The 18,875-nt window shown below is 35.3% G+C and overlaps 1 protein-coding gene across 9 annotated transcripts in view; it reads right to left on the bottom strand.

Moving 5' to 3' along the window:
- The window catches only part of LOC145258318 (uncharacterized), a 376,867-nt gene that overhangs the window by 56,599 nt on the left and 301,393 nt on the right, over positions 1-18,875 (bottom strand). For 8 of the 9 annotated variants that reach the window (XM_080116446.1, XM_080116404.1, XM_080116424.1 and 5 more), the window contains 3 exons: positions 12,791-12,950; positions 11,240-11,421; positions 6,824-7,015 (listed from right to left, as the gene is read on the bottom strand). In XM_080116446.1, the coding sequence (XP_079972572.1) occupies positions 6,824-7,015; positions 11,240-11,421; positions 12,791-12,950 (534 nt within the window). The remainder of the gene's footprint in view (positions 1-6,823; positions 7,016-11,239; positions 11,422-12,790; positions 12,951-18,875) is intronic. The other variant, XM_080116458.1, reaches the window with a different exon arrangement.

The raw sequence follows: 18,875 nt of genomic DNA, 5'->3' as shown, positions 1-18,875 counted from the left end.
CCGATCCTCGCAAAACGAGAAATTGCTGTTGAACTCGAGGTCGACCACTCAGTCGTTCGCCATTTAAAGCAAATAGGGAAGTGTAAAAAAAAAAAAAAGTTGGATAAATGGGTGCTGCATGAATTGAACAATAAATATCGTCGTTTTGAGGCATCTTCTACACTCCTTCTGCGCAACAAAAACGACCCATTTCTCAGACGAATTGTGACGTGCGGATCCTCTATGACAACCGGCGACGTTCGGCATAGTGGTTGGATGCCGGAGAAGCTCCACAACACTTCCTGAAGCCGAAATTGCACCAAAAAAGGTTATGGTGACTGTTCAGTGGTCTGCGGCCGATCTCTTCTTGATTACGGCGGAGTACTGCCGACAAATTGACGAAATGCACCAGAAGCTCCAACGTATGTGTTCAATATTGGTCAATATGAAGGGACCAATTCTCTTCCATGACAACACTCGCCCGCATGTTGCTCAACTGAGCCTGCAGAAGCTGAACGGATTCGGCTACGAGACTGCCTCACCACCATACTGTACGCGAGAGGTCCAGTGAGTATCACTTTTTCAAGCATCTCGACAACTTCCTGCGCGAAAAAAAGATTCAAAAGCCGAGATGATGCCGAATCAACCTTCAATGATTTTATGGTTTCCAGAACTCCGAATTTCTATGCTAATGGGATAAATAAACTTGTTTCTCATTGGCAAAAATGTGTCGATTCTAAAGATTTTTATTTTGATTAATAAAGTTTATTATGAAAGGAGTTATGATCTTTGAAGTTGAACGACATTATTTTTGCACCAACCTAATAATTTGAATAGTTTTATCTATTCATCAAGTTTGAAATTTATATTTTTTAAATTTATTTTTCAGTTTATAAAGGAAAGTCGGTTAAACGCTGTGACCTCAATTATCAACTGGTTTCATTTTACATATTTCAACAAATGCCTACACAGTTGTAGCGAAAACGTTTTCGGCACGAAAAGGTTTTGTTATTTCTGAGTATAACCAAAATGTCGGCAAATGTATAGCCAAGTAATGTTTGTATATATATTTTTAATACCTAATAAACAGTTTGAATTATGTAATTAATACATAATCACGTTGACACACCGGCTCTCGCCAGATCACCGAAGTTAAGCAACTATAAACCTGGCCAATGCCAGATGGGTACCATTTGGGAAGACTATGCGCTGTATGTATCGCACCGAATCAAATTTCCAGGTTGGTATCTGGGGGTGCGTTTAACTCACTGGGGCAGATACACTCCAAATAAACTCGCCTGGCGAGTAGGCAACAAGGTGATACTCCACGTAATGGTGTACCGGGAACCTGCTGTAAGATGCCTTCTTGAACCTGCATGTCAAGCACGTTTTGTCTCAGACAAAGTTTTTGAGAAATACGGAAAAGAGCCACAAAGAAAAAAAAAAGGAGCGTTTTTAGCACTGAAAGTCCCAGAGGGCATGAACCAGAATTTTGCCAGGGTCGCCCATACTGGATTTATTTTAACAATGGGCTCCACATTTTGGCTAAGTTTAAGAAAAATTTAATGGATAGATCAAAAGTTATGGGGCAAAACTTGCCATTTTTGGGCATTTTGGACCTCTTGAGCCCCTGGTGACGCAACAGGAATTTTCGTGCAAAAAACAAAAAAAAAAAACAAAAAAAAAACAAACAAATTACTGTGTACATCTATTTGATGAAATACAATTTATGGCAAAATTTTAAGAGAAACTGATGGACGGTTATCTGGCAATTGTGCACAGATGCCACTGAAACCATAAGCCCCTCTTTGCCAAAATCTGGAGTGGGGGGCAAAATATCGAATTATTAAATGTAAAATGCATATTTCCTAGTATTAACTAGATTATTTTACCAATGTTTATACGTGCACAGGAAAACGACGTGATCATGCCAGTGAGTAAACACTCAAATGCCACCTTAACATGTGCAGCCAAAGGAGAACATGGCATCACATAGTCTGAATAGGGAGTGAGCGAGGTAGACCAGTTTGTTAGGAAGCTTATAAGAAAACAGACGTGTAAGGAAATGACAAGGTCGAAGATAAATCAAGGAGATGGTAAAGATTGCAGATGTTCATAGCCTGGAGCATCCTCCACTGCCAGTAGAAGAGAAGGTGACATCAACATTTTAATAAATTGTCTTAATTCGACAATATTCTTTTTTGTACAGTTGTGAAACTTGTTCCAGGCGTGTTGGTCATGAAAAGAGCGACAACATAAGATAGAATTAAATTATGCTGTTATTTGTTATTGATAACCATTTTGTTGATTATGACTTATGCGACATTGGATCTCCTCTTGGAAAGGGATGTATTATTGTAACAGTGTAAGTGATCGGCTATTTCCGATTATGAATTTATAAGCACGACTAAAGTTGCCGATCAGAACTCTGAAGGAAAGATTAAAATAGCGAAAGAATACTGGCACCTTTGTCTTTCTTTGAAGATTGTAATGCTGGGTATGGTGCAGCCAAACCAGCTGCCAACATTGCCAGCTTTTTATTGAAACCAACCGAAAGCTCTTTTTTAGTATCCTCGTTGTTCCCTTAAGTGCAATTGTCTAGATCTTTTGCACTTGGTTCACCAGGAATATTAGTTAGGTAAGACTTCAGGTTCTTCATAAGCCCTGTAGCACCTATAATAACTGGTATGATTGATATCTTCCTAAGATTCCAGTTTCTTTTCATATACATGAGACCTTGATATTTGGTTTGTTTCCGTCTTTTAGCTCTGTTCAGACCTCCATCATTAGCGACAATCACTTTAACTAAGGTTGCCAGTCCCTCCGACTTATTCCATACAACTATGTCAGGTTTCACAGAAGCATTTTCAAGGTAGGTGGCTATAGGGATTACATGGTAATATATGATATACAAGTTATTTCCAATTGTTCTTTCAGATTGATGTTCCCAGGATTTGCTGCTACATTGGATATTTAATTTTTTACAGATGGTCCAGTCAAGCTACTTACATACTCCATGTCTCGCTGTGTAGTAGCCGCCCAAAAGAACCTTTCAACTTTATACCAAATGACTCACACTTTCCAATTCTGTGTGGCAGAACCTGCATTTGTTATTACTGAGACTTGTCATCAATCCCCGATCTTGAGCAGCCATTATAACCCTTTCCTGATAGTTTGAACCTTCCTTGTCTATGTATTCCTGTGAGAGTTCCCCAGAAAATACTTTGCACACTGATGTTGGTCCCATTTTTTAAGGTTCATCATTTGGAAAGTCTGTCCTGTACTGGGGGCAATTAGCAGTATTAAGAGTCTCAATACGACTGCCTTTGGTAGATCTAGCCTGGGTGACTTAAAATTGGAAGGTTTATTAGAACAGACTCTGGTGGCTGAGGAAGTGTATCGGTGGCTTCTAAACCATTGTGGCTTGTTCTATTGGCTGAGATATGGCCCTATGCAATTTTGAGAGGTCAATCTTTCAAGGCTTTGCCTTCTAATCCTTTGAGAGGTGGTTAGTTATTGCACTTCTACCAGAGAATATTTAAGGGCAGGTTTTGTAGGTCAGGGTGCTCTTTGTCTAGAGAGCTGTTTTTTTTTTTCCAAATTCCACGACCTAGTATCACGTCTTCCTGCTAGAAGGGAGTAAAATAGAGGCCACCCATACGCTCCGAACTGATAGAACGAATGTTTACCTATTTAATACATGCACTAAGCAGAAAGAGAATAGCAAAGCATGCCAGGATAGGCGACAACAGCCACCCGAACTTTGGCTTTCATCATTTATTTTCTACAGTTCAGCTAGGCAAAGCTTATTCTACAAACGTTTCACTAGACGAATATATCTTAAATCCACGAAGAATCAAAGCTGCACATCCATTTCAATCAGATGCTGGTTCAAAAACTACACTTGCACCAGGTGTTGGCCAAAGATACGTTACACTCGTTTAATGTAGTAGTCTAGTTTTCATTTATCAATTCCTTGTAGAAATACTGCACTTTGTGGATTATACTTAGTTGTGTAATGCATGCAGACAAGCGAGCCCAAAGGCGACAGCCTTTTGCCAGACAGGACGGTGCAAACAAAGAGAGGTACACTTCCAAAACAGAACAGGAATGTAAAGTTTGAGGATAAGCAGAAGAATGGTTTTAAAAGCCAAGCGATAAAATAGGTTCAAAGCACATGCATAAAAAATAAAATTAGAATAGATATCTTTCTCTACGATCAAAAGATTGAACACCTGGCTTTTGTGTCGACCAGAGTGCAGTATAATGAAAATACATATAGATAAAATAAAAATAAATCAGCTTATTTTCATAAACAATCGGAGGGGGTATCACTTTATCTCTGATACAACACTGACAAATGAAACCAATCTGAAATAATGTTATTCTTTTCAACTTTACTCATTTACCAACTAGCAGAGAAACCCAACGTTGCCCGGGATTGATGATCAAGGAACATCTCATCTTTCCATATTTTTGTCGTCGAATCTGTGAAATTGCCCATTTTTGATTAAATTGATTACCTGCTCTAGTTGGGGATCCACATCGATGTATCGGGGTGGGTGGGAGATTCTCATACCTCCCTGCAGTAACAGTTCACAATACTGTATAATCTACATTGCACTGTAGAGAAAACGTATATAATAGCTTCAATTAAAGTTTAAAATGCAAAAGTTAAGTATCATGGTTCAATTATGCTCTATACAGAAGTAGAGATTTTGAACGTGCCTGTATCATGTCAAAGCCTACTGTTGATTTTATATGCCGGACCTTTTTGCTGCATGGTAATACAACTTCAAATGTATTTGTGATCTTAGGCTGTATAAAGGTGTTAACTTTGGTCAACATCGCCTGTAGCTTTCATAGCATTTTTTCCGAGTATCGATACTTCTCGAACACTGCTAGATAAAGTACATTTGTGCGAGTTTTTTTTTTTTTTTTTTTTTTTTTTAAATCAGCACAGCTGTTTCAGAATCCATAGAAAACACTTATATAATAGAGAAAGGTTCAATATTATTAACATTTAAATGAAGATTAGGATACATCAAGAGTCCAGACGGACAAAAATATAGTCTACCTCGAAATCTAGGCATACCGAGAAAATATACGACTATTCACTAGTTTATTTAGATTATAAACTAGAACACAGAAATACAAATTTATATATATATATATATATATATATATATACCTAAATACGAGTTGGGAATAATTTTCCCTTTAACCAGTTTGCTATCTCCATATGGGGGAGCGGTATACATATCGTTTTTAAAATATAATTATCCACTAACACGGGTTTCGTCGTCTACGACTCAGAGTCGCTGAATCTAGCGAGATTTGAAATCTGGATTTATAATATATATATATATGAATGTAAATGTATAAAAAAAGAATACGAAAAGTATAAAAGCTTATAACTTTTCTTTATTCGTTTTCAATTGGTGATGTGCAGGAATACAAAATAACATGACAATTTTTTTTTTTCGACCGATCCTTCAGTCTTTATCGGTGTAGTGAGATTTTATATATATATATATATATATATACACAATTTACTTTTTATGACACTTCAAAATATATTAAGGTGTATTCCTATTTGTGTTTGCTTTCAAGGGTTGCGAAATAAGTACTTTTATAAAAGGGGGTTGTACATTTTTCTAAGCAACTAAATCATACACCGTCATTTGAAATCTGTGAGGTGCTCGGGTTGTTGATGCAAGGTTTGCAGACTTCTTCCATGTCTGAATTCTGACTTTCGTGAATTAGATCACTGCTTTCAGTGAAAGCATCGACCTTTAATCAGTATCTAAATTTGAGAGGGAATGGTTCAGTTAAATGCATCTTCTATCAGTTGAAAGATCGTTTGAATTCACAAATATGGACGTCAGTGAAAAGCTCACCTAACATGCCTTATCCAATCAGTTTCAGAGTTCATTTAATCTGGAAATTCTCAGCATAGAAATAAACCTTCTTTAATTTATCTTACAAGGGAGTCACCACTTATCAAGGCCCGAAGACCACTTGAGGATAAGGGTTAGTGAGTACTGTATGGTGATAAAGACAACAGGAAATTGGGTAGAATTTGATTAAGGGAACGTTTCAGCAAGAACTTGTTTACATTGGACTTGAAGACTGCTATATTATAATCAGTTGGAAAGCAGGCCGGACAGGTTACATAAACTGCCAGAAGGTGTCAATGTTTAACCTATGAAATCGCAGCAGCCGAAAATTGGCAAAACAGCATCTTTTGTTTATTCATAAGTAGCATAAATTTTTTCAGACTTGTCCCAATTTTTAAGTTTTACTTAGATGCAAAATACGACGAAATAAGCCACATCTACCCATATACTACTAAAATTGGATTGCTTGTCCTTGGTGTATTTTAAGACTTACCTAAGTTTATAGGGTAGACTATCGTTTAATTCTATCTTCATAAACAGAACGAACTTTTGTATACTACTAAACTTCTGACCTTGCTTTTCTGTTCGTGCACACTACATGCGATCAGTTTCATTACGTCTTAATTTTAGAGATTATCGGACATCACAAATCATCAAGAGGGAGATCATTTATCTAGACAAACATAGCCTCATAGGAAGAGGTCCGTCTGCGGGGAAAGAGTCTAGTAAATATTAGACAAACAGTAATAAAATAAAAGATTACGAATAAAAAAATTCAGGTTAAACAATGTTCACCGTAATGGACGCATAGAAGCAAGGTTATACAAGAGAACACGACACCATACGAAAAAAAAAAAAATCCAACAGGCAACCAACCACATGCAAAAAGGAGCCAATTTGTTCCGCATTCAAAGGTCAAATGCTCTCATACACGAATCACCTACCCTCAGTGTTTGTGCTGGCATAGATCGTAATTGCGTTTTTGTTTTATCTGTATGATACATTTTGTGTTCATTTGAAGCCGATAAGACTAAATCCGATGTACCGAAATTTATACGACTTGCTCGACGACGCGTGAGACGTTCTGCCCAACCAATACAAGGGGCGGGGTCATTCTTTTTCATTACAGCATGAAACTGTCAAGACAAAATGTTAAAATGTAGGTTATAATTTTGTTTTTAATATATGGACATGGCACCTATTACTGCCCTTGTCACTATCATTTAACCTTGCCTTTAATTTTGACACTAGAGATGGGTTAAGTTGCTGTGAGTATAACTGTGTAGAAGCAAAGTTTTATTAGTTTTAATCTTGCATTAAAATCTTAAAAAGAAACCCCTTTTTTGCCTTATGAAGAGATACAAATAAAACTTTATACTTAAAGTTTTTTTTTAAATTCAATTTTCACCTCAACCAAGGTACAGTGCCACTTTGAAGCAGGGGGCTACTATCAGGGACTTAATTTGCAGGGGCATTATGAAGGGAGATGAGTAGAAAGATGTTTGTTCACATTACACTTGAACTTCAGCATATCAGTACAGTTGGGAAAGCAGAATCCCGGAAGGGAGTTCCAAAGACCTGTCGTTCAGGGGAAGAAACTATTGGAGTAAAAGGCTTTCTTGCACGTAGGGATCTCTACTGTAAAGGGATGAGACTTAGTAGCTTGTCGGGTTTATCGGGGGGTAGTTACGTCGAGGAGGTACAAGTGTTTGCAGTTCATCAGAGCATTCACCATTAAAGTATTTGTAGAACAGGCAGAGGGATGCAACATTTCGTCGATGGGACAGAGGCTGAAGCCTAGATAACAGTTCAGGACCTATCAGGTTGGCGACTCTTTTGAACCCTGTCCAGGAGCGCCACAGACAAGATTAAGACAATTGCTATTAGCTTTGTTTTATGGCATATCAAATCTTTTCGGGTTATTTAATGCCGAATCCTGAAATTGTGGAAACGAGTTTTTTATGCTTCAAGTTCTTTATATCTTCCAAACTATAGCGTTTTGTTTTATAGAAGAAATGTTTTAAACTTTGCAAAACTCAATCATATTCGGCAGAGAGAAAAGAAAAAGCCAATGTTTTGTGCATTAAAGTCAGGAAACCGATATTTTTTTTAGACATGCTGATCTGGTAGCACAAGTGTTGTAGCTTTAAAGAAAAATTCTATGACGATAGCAATAACTATGTTGGTCAAGTACCTGGGTATGTAAACCAAACTTCTAGCGCGTTATAGTACGAAGAACATTTGTAAATTTGGTGGATAAAACGCTATTAATATTTGCACGAAAGAATGAGTATCTACGATTAATTTATTTACGTACAGTTTTCATTAAAAAATTCGCTTTGAACTCGTTAAATAACGCTTGTCCATCTTTACGAATAATCAAATGAAGTTTTAGCTAAAAGAAAAATGTTTTATTTTAATTTCTTTAAAATAAGAAAACGGATATCCAGTCAAAAAAAAATCCTTTAGATTTGCGAAACATTCAAACTGGTTTGAGAGCAACATTAGCGTTATGATCTAGTTCTTTTGAAAACTGGTCTGCAAAACAAAATTATTGAATTTTGGATGACATTTCATCAAGTGAATGAGTTCTTTGGCAGCTATTCGAACAGACAGAATTTATGTGTTAAAAAAAAAAAAAAAAAAAAAAAAAAAAAAAAAAAAAAAGCAAAACAAAAATTGATGTAAGTAGCACGTCACTAGGATTGGTACCGCGATAAAAAAAAAAAAAAAAACTGATTTTTTTTTAAGGTAAGGAAACCTTATTTTTATATTATTTATTACAGACTTCAGTTTTAAAATGGCATACTGAAGAGTAAACGAGTCAATTTAGATGGTGCTTTAATTATTATTATCGCACCTTACTCGCATTTGTAATGTGACTGCACAGAGTTTAATATTCCAAACAAATTATGTCTTGCTTGTGCAAGTCAAGAAAAGCGGTTAACAGAGTTAATTTTAACTTGTCAGACAGGTAGTTCGTTGTTTTACAGCATATCAAGTGTGCCCATATCCCCCTCCCTCACGAAACTAAAATAACCCAAAGCAAAAACTGAAATTTGGGAACAATTTATTATGTCTAATAAACATTCATATTAGATAAAAATCCGCAGTATTTGAAATGTCACAAAAGCATTCACTTTGACCACTTTGCATGCAAGTGGATTAGATCCAACCATTTTTTTTTTTACACAGGAGTCACCACTTATCAAGGCCAAGAGGCCACTCGAAGATAAGGGTTAAAGCGTGTACAGTAGTCAATAGGACAATATCGTAGTAATCGTTAGTAGTGGAAATTTGGTAAATTGGACTGCTTAAGGGGAACGGCTTATCAAGAACTTGTTTATGTTTTACTTGAAGACGACAATATTATAGTCAGTTGGAAAGCAGGTAAACGGAACAGAGTTCCACAGGTGTGCAGCTTTAAGAAAGATTTTTTTCATGGAATCTACGTTTAGGTTTAGGCATAAAGAGTGTGGGAAATTATTGATAGTGTTTTCAGATAGACAAGCGTTTCTCGTGAAATTTTGGTGAGGTGAGACCATAGATTGGAACTCAGATGAGTACTTGCCATGAAAATAACGATAAAGCAAGTACAGCCTCGCGTCTCTTCTGTGAAAAAGAAATTGCAGGGAAGAAAAAAGGGCAACCCCTACTAGCCTATGAAGAATTTTTAACTGTCAAGGTCGGATAAGGTATTTCTAGCAGCTCCTGCCCAAATGTGGCGACAGTAATCCATCTTTGGACATACCTACCTGGCTTGGCTCTTATATAGGTAGAGAATTTCATCAGCAGTAAGATACCTACTGGATCGATAGAAGGATCCCACCATTTTTCCAGCGACCTCGGCAACAGATTTGATGTACATGTTCCATTTCAGATCAAGAATAAAGGTCAAACCCAGAAGCTTGTCAAAACATGGAGTCTCCAAGACAAGACATTCATTTCAATTGATGTCAGATGGGGTATCAGAGGGTTGATGTAAAGATCGCTTATTTTAGATAAAATAGAAGTAACCAGACATCTCTTTCCCCTTTGCACCACGTGCTTAAGATTAGGAGAGAGAATCAGAGAGAACTTAGTCGTTTACAGCCTTTGATGTACTGCCATAGACGGTAGTGTTGTCATCATAAATGTCTATGAATTATCTAAGGATGTGTTTTGGAAGATCATTGATGTAGATCAAAAAGAGTTGGGCCCAGGATAGACTCCTGATTTCTGCCCATCAACCACTACTATTATGAAGCTATCAGAGAGAAATGATTTAAGACATTTCCAGCTACGGTGTAGCTGGAGACCTTATGAAGTAGGCCTTTATGCCATATCCTATCAAAGGCCTTTAATATGTCAAGAGCAATTGCCCTAGAAAGGAAGCTTCTGTTGAGAGATTCGCTAATCCTATGAAATATAACCGTAAGCACATCTGCTGTAGATCTAGCAGAACGGAAACCAGGTTAATTTTGCTGAGGTGGTTGACTACTTTTCTATTTTACAGATTCCAGTAACTTATGCACAGGAGACTTATTGGCCTGTACTGAGAGGGAGATGACCATACTAATGAAATTTTCCATGTTGTTGGAAGCAATTCTCCTTAAGACAACGCTTAAATATTACGAACCGTCACGCCTCGCAGGTGTTACAAGATTTATAATGATCGGTTAATATGTTTAAGAGCAAATTCTCTGTGTGTATATATATATATATATATATATATATATATATATATATATATAAAAACTTTTTATACAGATTTAACCTTGCGTTATGCACAATTTAGGTAAATATATATTGAAAAAGGCACATTATGGTTAATTATTAAATAAAATGATTCAATGAGATTTCTGTGGGGTAACGGTGGCTAAGTAGTTAATGACACGGACTGAAAACCTAGGCGTGACAAGTTCGAATCCTGTCCATTTTACAGAAATTCAAACCAAAACTTGGTTTTGTGTGCAACAAGGGACAAATAAAATTTGAGATTAATATTAAACCTATATGCAAAAGGGGGGAAAAAGATTTTATCAGTCTGTCGGTCAATTTTTAAACGTAAACATATTGCAGAATTTGCCTCATTTCGAAATAGATCTTAACTACTTTTTAGAAAAACAAAGTATGGCGTAAGTTCCCAACAAATTAAATGTCATGCCTGGAAATCGAAACAAAGACTTAATATCTTCAGTCTGAGGTTCTACCAAATTGAGCTATTTGGACTTTCTTATAGAGCTTAAAAGATTAACTTAAAATGAGCTTTGGAGTGACGTCACAGTTTGAAAATTCGTAGGGTTGATTAATACTAGTTGAGAGAAAAATCTGTTCCAGCTAAACGATTTAGTGGATGATATTACACGTGAAATACCTACATTTTGACAGATGGCTAAGAATATCTCTTGGTGACGACTTATGTCTCCTCGGTTTGCGTTATGGGCCAGAGTCAAAATAGCCTCGTCATGTCGCTTATCCTGTTCAAACGTCTCACACTGGATGGTCAGTTTGTCGTCTTTCAATTTGCGTAGATCCTTGAGCACCGAATCGATATTCAGGTCTAAAAAGAAAACAAAACTGAATTAATATAACCTTTTTAAAATGTATATAAATATTCAAAAATTAAATTTAAGGACAGACCCGTCAGACAGAGGCCACTAAAGTTATAAGACTAAGAGGCTACTATTTGGTTAGCCTGTTGAAAGTTCAAGAGATTAAACGCTGTTTATTTGGCAGCAAGGTCTGATATTTAATTTGTCTGATAATTTAAAATGATCAGCAAGTATCTTTAGCAAAGAGCAAGATGGCTATTTTATAATCGGCACTTTCCAATGAGCTATCTCCATCGTTGGAATACATGAGTACCATGTTGGACGTAGATATGTCTCGAAGTATTTCCATTGTGGATGACTGGGTGCGTCACTCATGCTAATATTTCGGCTATAGTTCTAATCATTTTGTCAGAATTTATCATCGTTAGTTAAGACTACCTTGTTTTTAAAGTGATTTGTAACCCCTCCCTTCCCTATTGGACTCAAGGGACTACATTTGGCTAGTCCAGGGGACTGAATGGTGTGGTGGATTCTTTCATGCTTATTTTCTTTGATAACTAGGGCTATGACAACAGAATATTATTTTGACTCGAATATATATCGGACACAGACCGTTAATTAACCGAGAACCACATCACTATATAAAAGCATATAAGATATCAGGGGATACACAATCAAAAGTCAAAACAATGAAAAGAATATGATGTTGTCCTAGCCCTATTGATAACTGACAAACAAAAAAGCAATTAAATATCCTTGGTAGGGTGCGAGGTCAGTGTTTTTCTGGTCGACACGTCAGGTGATATTACAGGAGACCTAACTCAGTGGTAGCTCCTTGAGAATCTCCATCAACACTCTTTAAATATCTAGATATTTAAAAGTGTCATGTTGCACATGAATGGATGTTCCTTAAAAAATTGTTTATGCATCGACTATACAAAAGTAAAAAACATTTTGAAACAATTTCTGTACAAGAAATATTTCATGCATAGTATAAAAACAGGTTTTCCATTTTTTTCTTTGCAGCGAATGCACGTACAGGTCGAACACAAAGGAAACAGACACGCTAATACACCCATGAGTATCAAATTTACACGGTACCAGCCGAAATTAACATTTGCAAAACTTTTCCTTTCACGCAGCAACATTCCTTAAACTATTTTTCATAGTCTTATCAAAAGAAAATTTGTATGGATACATTTTGTCATTTTGATAGCGTCCTATCCATCAACTAGGGAGGGATAAACGATATTCTTACAATATTACTTTAAACAAAAAAATTCACGAAAACGCTGACTGGAGAAATAATTTCACTAAAATGTGTAGCAGTTTAGTTCATACATATTTTCAAGTTCCATGATTTGATTGTAGTCTTACCTATGAATTCTCGCCTGATCTTCGAGCGTTCATATAATTCATCGGTTGAAAACAAGACGCAGTTAATGAAGCCCATGAGATTCCTCATGTATGCTATCACTTCCGTCGTTTTTAGTTCGTTAACGATGTAACTGAAGCGGTAACGTTCGTCATTGCCAACCTTGAAAAATAAAAATAGAAAAAATAGATTAAAAAAAATTAGAATTTACTTTCAATTTCTGATAGTGGACGTATTAAAAAATTCTTCCAAACAATATATATATATTTTATTACTTAAGATATGTACTAAAAAAAAAAAAAAAAAAAAGAGAATTAAATCAGATTAATAGTAATATATCTTTAAAAAAAGATTCAATAAAACTGATGGGATGTGACGATGGATCAACCACATTGATAATCTGGGCGTTCAAGTTTGAACCCAGTTTGTTCCACAAAAATCACTTCACTTCAGATACTGGCAACCTTTATGTGGTCCCTCCTGTAAGTACCTGATGTCTTCCTAGAAAGAATTCAGGCTAGAAAAATATGGAAATAAATGCCAAGAATAGAATTTTCTGATTGATACGATATTAAAACTGATAATGTAGCAGTTTCCAATATTCACCTATACAGTTATCGTTACGTCATTTTAAAGTTTATATAAACAGGGAAAAACTGAAATCAATCGTACTTGTTCATAATAAAAAAAAAAATCATTAAACAAACCACCTTTCAAGATCAATATTAAGCGCAAGATTAATAATTCGAACCGACCAAAAGAACCAGTTAAAAGATATCAAAACTTACATTTTTAAAAGGAAGGTCAATGACAAAATTATAAATAATATTTCCTAAGATACGGAGATAGTTTGAAATTGCCAGGTTGAAAATTGGCGAAAAGTCGACAGTTTTCTGGATAAGACATTTTTCCCAGTGGTTGTCGCCATTCTTAACATGGAAAGGGGGAGGGTTATAACAATTTGTGTTTCTTTTTGTAATAAGGCTCGCTCGTGAAAATCGTGTGTCAAATGCAGAAGCATTTTTTTTTTTTTTTTTAGACCCAATCAAATATTTAATGCAATCAAGTGTTTATTCGTTTTATTTCTACCACAGAACTAATAAAACGAAAAAGTATAAACATAGGCACCGCCAAAACTGGTGTGGGGGGCAGGTAAATACTTTTTGACGGACCGTCTTTTTAAAAATCTACCAAAAATCAGGTAATTGTCTAATCAATACGAAATTTTCAGCGATTATTAACAGAAGAATGAACTTTATAACAGTGTACTTATTTTTCATAAACGATATTTATACATATATTTATTTTTTTGCTTACAAAACCTCCCTTGTTTTGAGGGGGTTCCAAATATGCTTAAAATCATCTGAAACTGAAAACATTGTCTTGTTGTAAGGGACAGGATTATAGATAAAAAAACCCCCCAAAAAACATGTTTGCATACCTTATTTTGACGTCTGAATTATCAGAAATTCGATTGTGTTTAATTATTCCGCTTTTGAGTTTTGAAGTGTGAAATTCAGTGAATATGTTAAGTAAAATAATTTAAGTTAAGCAAAAGAATTTTTAAAAAATATTTATACGAAAAAAGCCATTTTAAAATCTTCGATAAATAAACAATTAGTTTTTAGCGAGCCGAATAATGCATGACCATTATTAAACAGGGAATGCTTTGAAAAATCGATCCAAAAATAAATCGATAAATATTGTGCCCATTGTGTAAAAAATATTTTTTCGATCCCGTTCGAAAACGTTTGCCGCCTTTCGACTACGGTGGACCAAACGCGCCGAAATATATTTTTTTTTATTCTGCTTTAAATCCCCCCCCCTCAGTTTGGCGAGCCTGACCCCTACACACGTACACATTAAAAAAACCAAACTCATACAAATGGTCACCACCCATCTGGTACTGGCCAGCCTCAGCGTTAATACATTGAAATTTTCGTCACTGAACAATAATTCTTTTTTTTGCTTTTTATCAAGTACAATGTAAACATTGTCTCAAATCGACGCGAAGTAATTAGTTGCCTATATGAATAAGTGGAATTATTTGAAATCCAGGTACTTATAATATTTTTGCATATTCTCATAGAAAATCACCCTAAATCTTAGACAAGAAATAAAATTCTTTCAAAATCCTTTTTATCACTATTTATATACGTTTTTTGTGCAAGACAAAAAACGTCAATTGTTAACTTTTGGAGAAATTTTAACATTAAAATTTAATTAAAAATAGAAAAAGTTTTACATTATTCTGCTTTCTATATGATAAAATTTAGGGTGTTATCTTTCTGGAAAAAAAGTTACTCAGAAATAATGGATTTTAATAAATGTAATTTCGTTTTAAAAAACAACTTTATTTTTTGGCCATTTTTGGCGGTGTCTATAAACAGCTTGAAAAAATGCAGTAAAAAAAAATATATAAAATTTAATGACTACTTCTCTTGTATCCTATTTACTCTAAAAATTAATTTCCATAAAACTCAGTAATCCTCTTAATTTTAAATTAAATACAGTTCTTAAAATCTGTTAACATTACGGATATCAAGTTAATTATCGTCCGGACTGATTAGCAAGTAAGAGTTATTTGCCCTTATCTGCTGCACGCTCAGTAAGTCATATCTAATTGAGGTTTGTTGTGGTTTCGCACGCTAGGGAATATTTCCTGTGCCTTAAAACGATCATATGTGACACCTCTTTTAATTGACATTTTTAAGATTTGACTTACCGTATTTTGTAAAAATACGTTAAATTAAATTATAGAAGTGAAGTAATGATTATAGGGGGAGAATAGTGTGCTCAACGTGCCGATTTTCAGTTTTGTCAGACTTTCACAACACTTATTAATATCCTTGGGAAAGGCATAAATACACATCTTCTCTATAGATTTAATGAAAGCATCAACTCAAATATTTGCACACATTTTACTAGCTATTTGCCTGACATAGGGAGAAGATGTGACATTCGGGGCGGAAAGTGAGATTTAAGAACCAGCTCCTCAGAAGAAAACTGACTTGCAAAAAAATAAAAATAAATTAAAATAAAAAATATATATAGGCAGTTCCGTCGACATTTCCTGGTAGGGCGCCTCAGACAACTAGTAATTAATTTCAAATAAAAGCAAAGCCTGGCAGGGTAGACCTAGAGCTGCACTGGGTTAACATGCCGCATTAAATAGGGAAAAGTCCATTCTAGAATGGTGCCAAAGGAATAGCGGTATACATTATTTGGATGGAAATTAGGCCTTTATTGTAAATAAAGTTTGTAAACGGAACGTTAGTTTTTAAAATTACCATTTAGGGTATGTGCCAGCGAAACTCGCACCCGCAGACATTGAGGGATCGAGTAATGGCGACCTGATCCTCGTGAGTGGCATGAGCTAAATAGCAACAAAAGTTGGAAGAGATTCACAAAACGTCAAATCCTAGCAGGAGATAAGACTAAAAATGAAATACTCACGAGTTACTATAACCTCAGATTGGTTCTAAGAGAAATGGTAACATTTCTAAATTTGGATTCAACCACCGAATTGAAATTAGTTTTATTTGACTCTAAGGTCATCCAGGACCCGATGTGATAAGTAGTTGATTAGTTTAAACACTTGATATTTGAAGATCAAAATTAAAGTTTTCAGAATTTCAACTAAGCCGCATAGTTGTAAGAGATATACAGGGTGGGCCATAAGTCACGCACCAAAGAATTAAGCGATATGAAACTTAAATCTGCGGGGCAACATATTTTTTCTTCGGGTATAACATACATCTTTTATGATTGTATCAGCGTGTACAACGTTTTTCAGTTTATTGGCTAAGTTTGGTTTTAATAAATAACGTTTATTACTATTAGAATTATTTAAAATCCTTTGCTGCGCGACTTATGGCCCACCCTGTAGAAGCAGCGAGGTATTAATCGTAACCCTCGTATGAAAACAATCCAGAAGCAATTCTTGAAGAGTAGCTTCGTTTAAGTCAATACAATCTTCATAAAATCGTTTTACAAGAAAAAAAAAAATTAAAAAGATCAACTTCTGCTCGTCATGACAAAATATGCAAACAAAATTGCTCGGCAAAGTTAAAGATGTAACTATTTCTTGATACTTGTTCAAAATAGTCCACTAAAAGTTTAGTACTTTTGAAGATTGAGCTTGGGTTTGTGGTAGTTTCGTTTAGAGAGAAGAGGTCGTTGTCATTTGGGCAAGGTTAGTGATAAGGTTTTAAGGCGGGAGATTTCCATTAAATTCGTGGTGCACAATTTTGCACATTGCTTTTACAATGTGTGCATCTTAAGATAAAGATGAAAATAGAAACTTACAAAAATAGACAGATACAGACCTGATTCAGTGCAACTTTACACAAGAACATTAAGTATTCAAATAGCTTTTTAATAATAAAAAAAAACTAAATGTTCCGATTATTAAGTTCATAAAAAATATTCAAAAGGCAATTAAGAGTGAAATATTGCTAATGACAAGAGCAAATAAAAAATAAGATACGACAAACAGAATTTTTAGTTCGTTAACAATTGTAAATGCGCTAATGGAGTAACGGAAATCTTTGAATTGATCGCCACAAACGGAAGTAAAATGACAAAGACGTCAAGTTTTGAGTAGAGGAAAGTAGTAGAGATGAAGGGCAGTACAAGATGTTCATTGACGACAATAGCAGGTCAGATGACAGTCCTCAGAAAATAAAATTGTTACTTTTAAGACCTTAAAAAGTATATTTAACAGGGTCAAATTAAAAAAAAAACAAAGACAAAATACAGAACATTTTTTAGCACATCAATACCGGAAGTACATCACATAATACTCTTCAATTATGTCCACTTTATTTAGGGGTTGAAATTAATGCATTACAATTAGGATGTAAGATATCAAGATGCGGCTACTCAGTATGCACGTTTAGCGATGAAAATGCTAATTCAATATAATGCGTGACAGGCCAACGGGAATGTCATTTCACTTTTAAACTTTATACAGCATGCTATAGAGAAACTAATGCATCTAAGAGATACGCCCATTCAAATTGGGCTTCGCGATGAAAGACAGAAAAAACGGCCTCTCAAATAAGATGACGTATCTTAGTTTCCAGACATTTATTCATAATACACGGCGTTCAAGACGTGTGGATGAGTATAAGGAGTTATTTACCAAAAATTCTGAAGCGGCATTCACTCTAAACGAATGTAACCGGTTTCCTACAAAGGAGGGGGAAGTTTCATGAGAATATCAAATTTACAAACGGTCTCCAGTCACATTAAGTTTTAGCAGGAAGATGTCTATATCCTCCTGCATATAGAGGAAAGGAAAAAAATGCCGTTTCCAGAGTGCGTGGTATGTAGAGATTTTCAATACTAATTGCATTTAGTGTTAATCTATCCATCTCATTAATCCTATCCTCCAGTAGTCTTTAGCCTTGATAACTGGCGACTCCGTGAAAAAAAAAAAACTTATGACTTTGATTTGAGGGAATAAAAAGGATTGCGAAAATGTGCATTTATTATTTTAGTACATCTCAGCCACCATTTCAACATGGTAAACTAAAGTATTCCTAGAGTCATCATTACATGATTTCCGTTACCCATATCAAATAACCATTAATACCTGGATTTTGAGCAAATAAATTTACAAGTTGCCATTTTACCTCTGCGAAACGAAAGTTTTGACTTATGCACTTATTGTACCACGCTGAAATAACATTTAGAAAGCCATTCTTAACATGGGGCGTTTTGTTGCTATTCTGTAGTCAATATTTTCACATCGACGTACAAAATCAAAATGCATAAACGCATTTGTACGAATGTTGTCTGTGCAGACATTATCCTGAACAAGAACAAATATTTTGGATCAATCGAACTTTCTGAATTTCTTTGAAACTGTCTTTCTGGGAGCTACCTAAATCCTTTCACAGCCAGATTTTTCTTCAATAAACCAGTGGAGCTTAGTTGATCAGAATCTGATCAGTGTCGCTGGGAACTCCACTGTGGGCGCTCATCTCTGCAACTTTTCACAACACACGCACAAACATTAAACACAGACAACTCCCCACATTATCGTCTGCCAATCTATATAAACTTTACTCATCGAAATAT

The sequence above is a fragment of the Euprymna scolopes genome, chromosome 3 (genome assembly GCF_053919585.1).
Source record: "Euprymna scolopes isolate OS-2025 chromosome 3, ASM5391958v1, whole genome shotgun sequence".
Classification (NCBI taxonomy): domain Eukaryota; kingdom Metazoa; phylum Mollusca; class Cephalopoda; order Sepiida; family Sepiolidae; genus Euprymna; species Euprymna scolopes.
The sequence above is the reverse complement of the archived record's forward strand: the minus strand, read 5'-3'. Positions and strand labels throughout refer to the sequence as shown.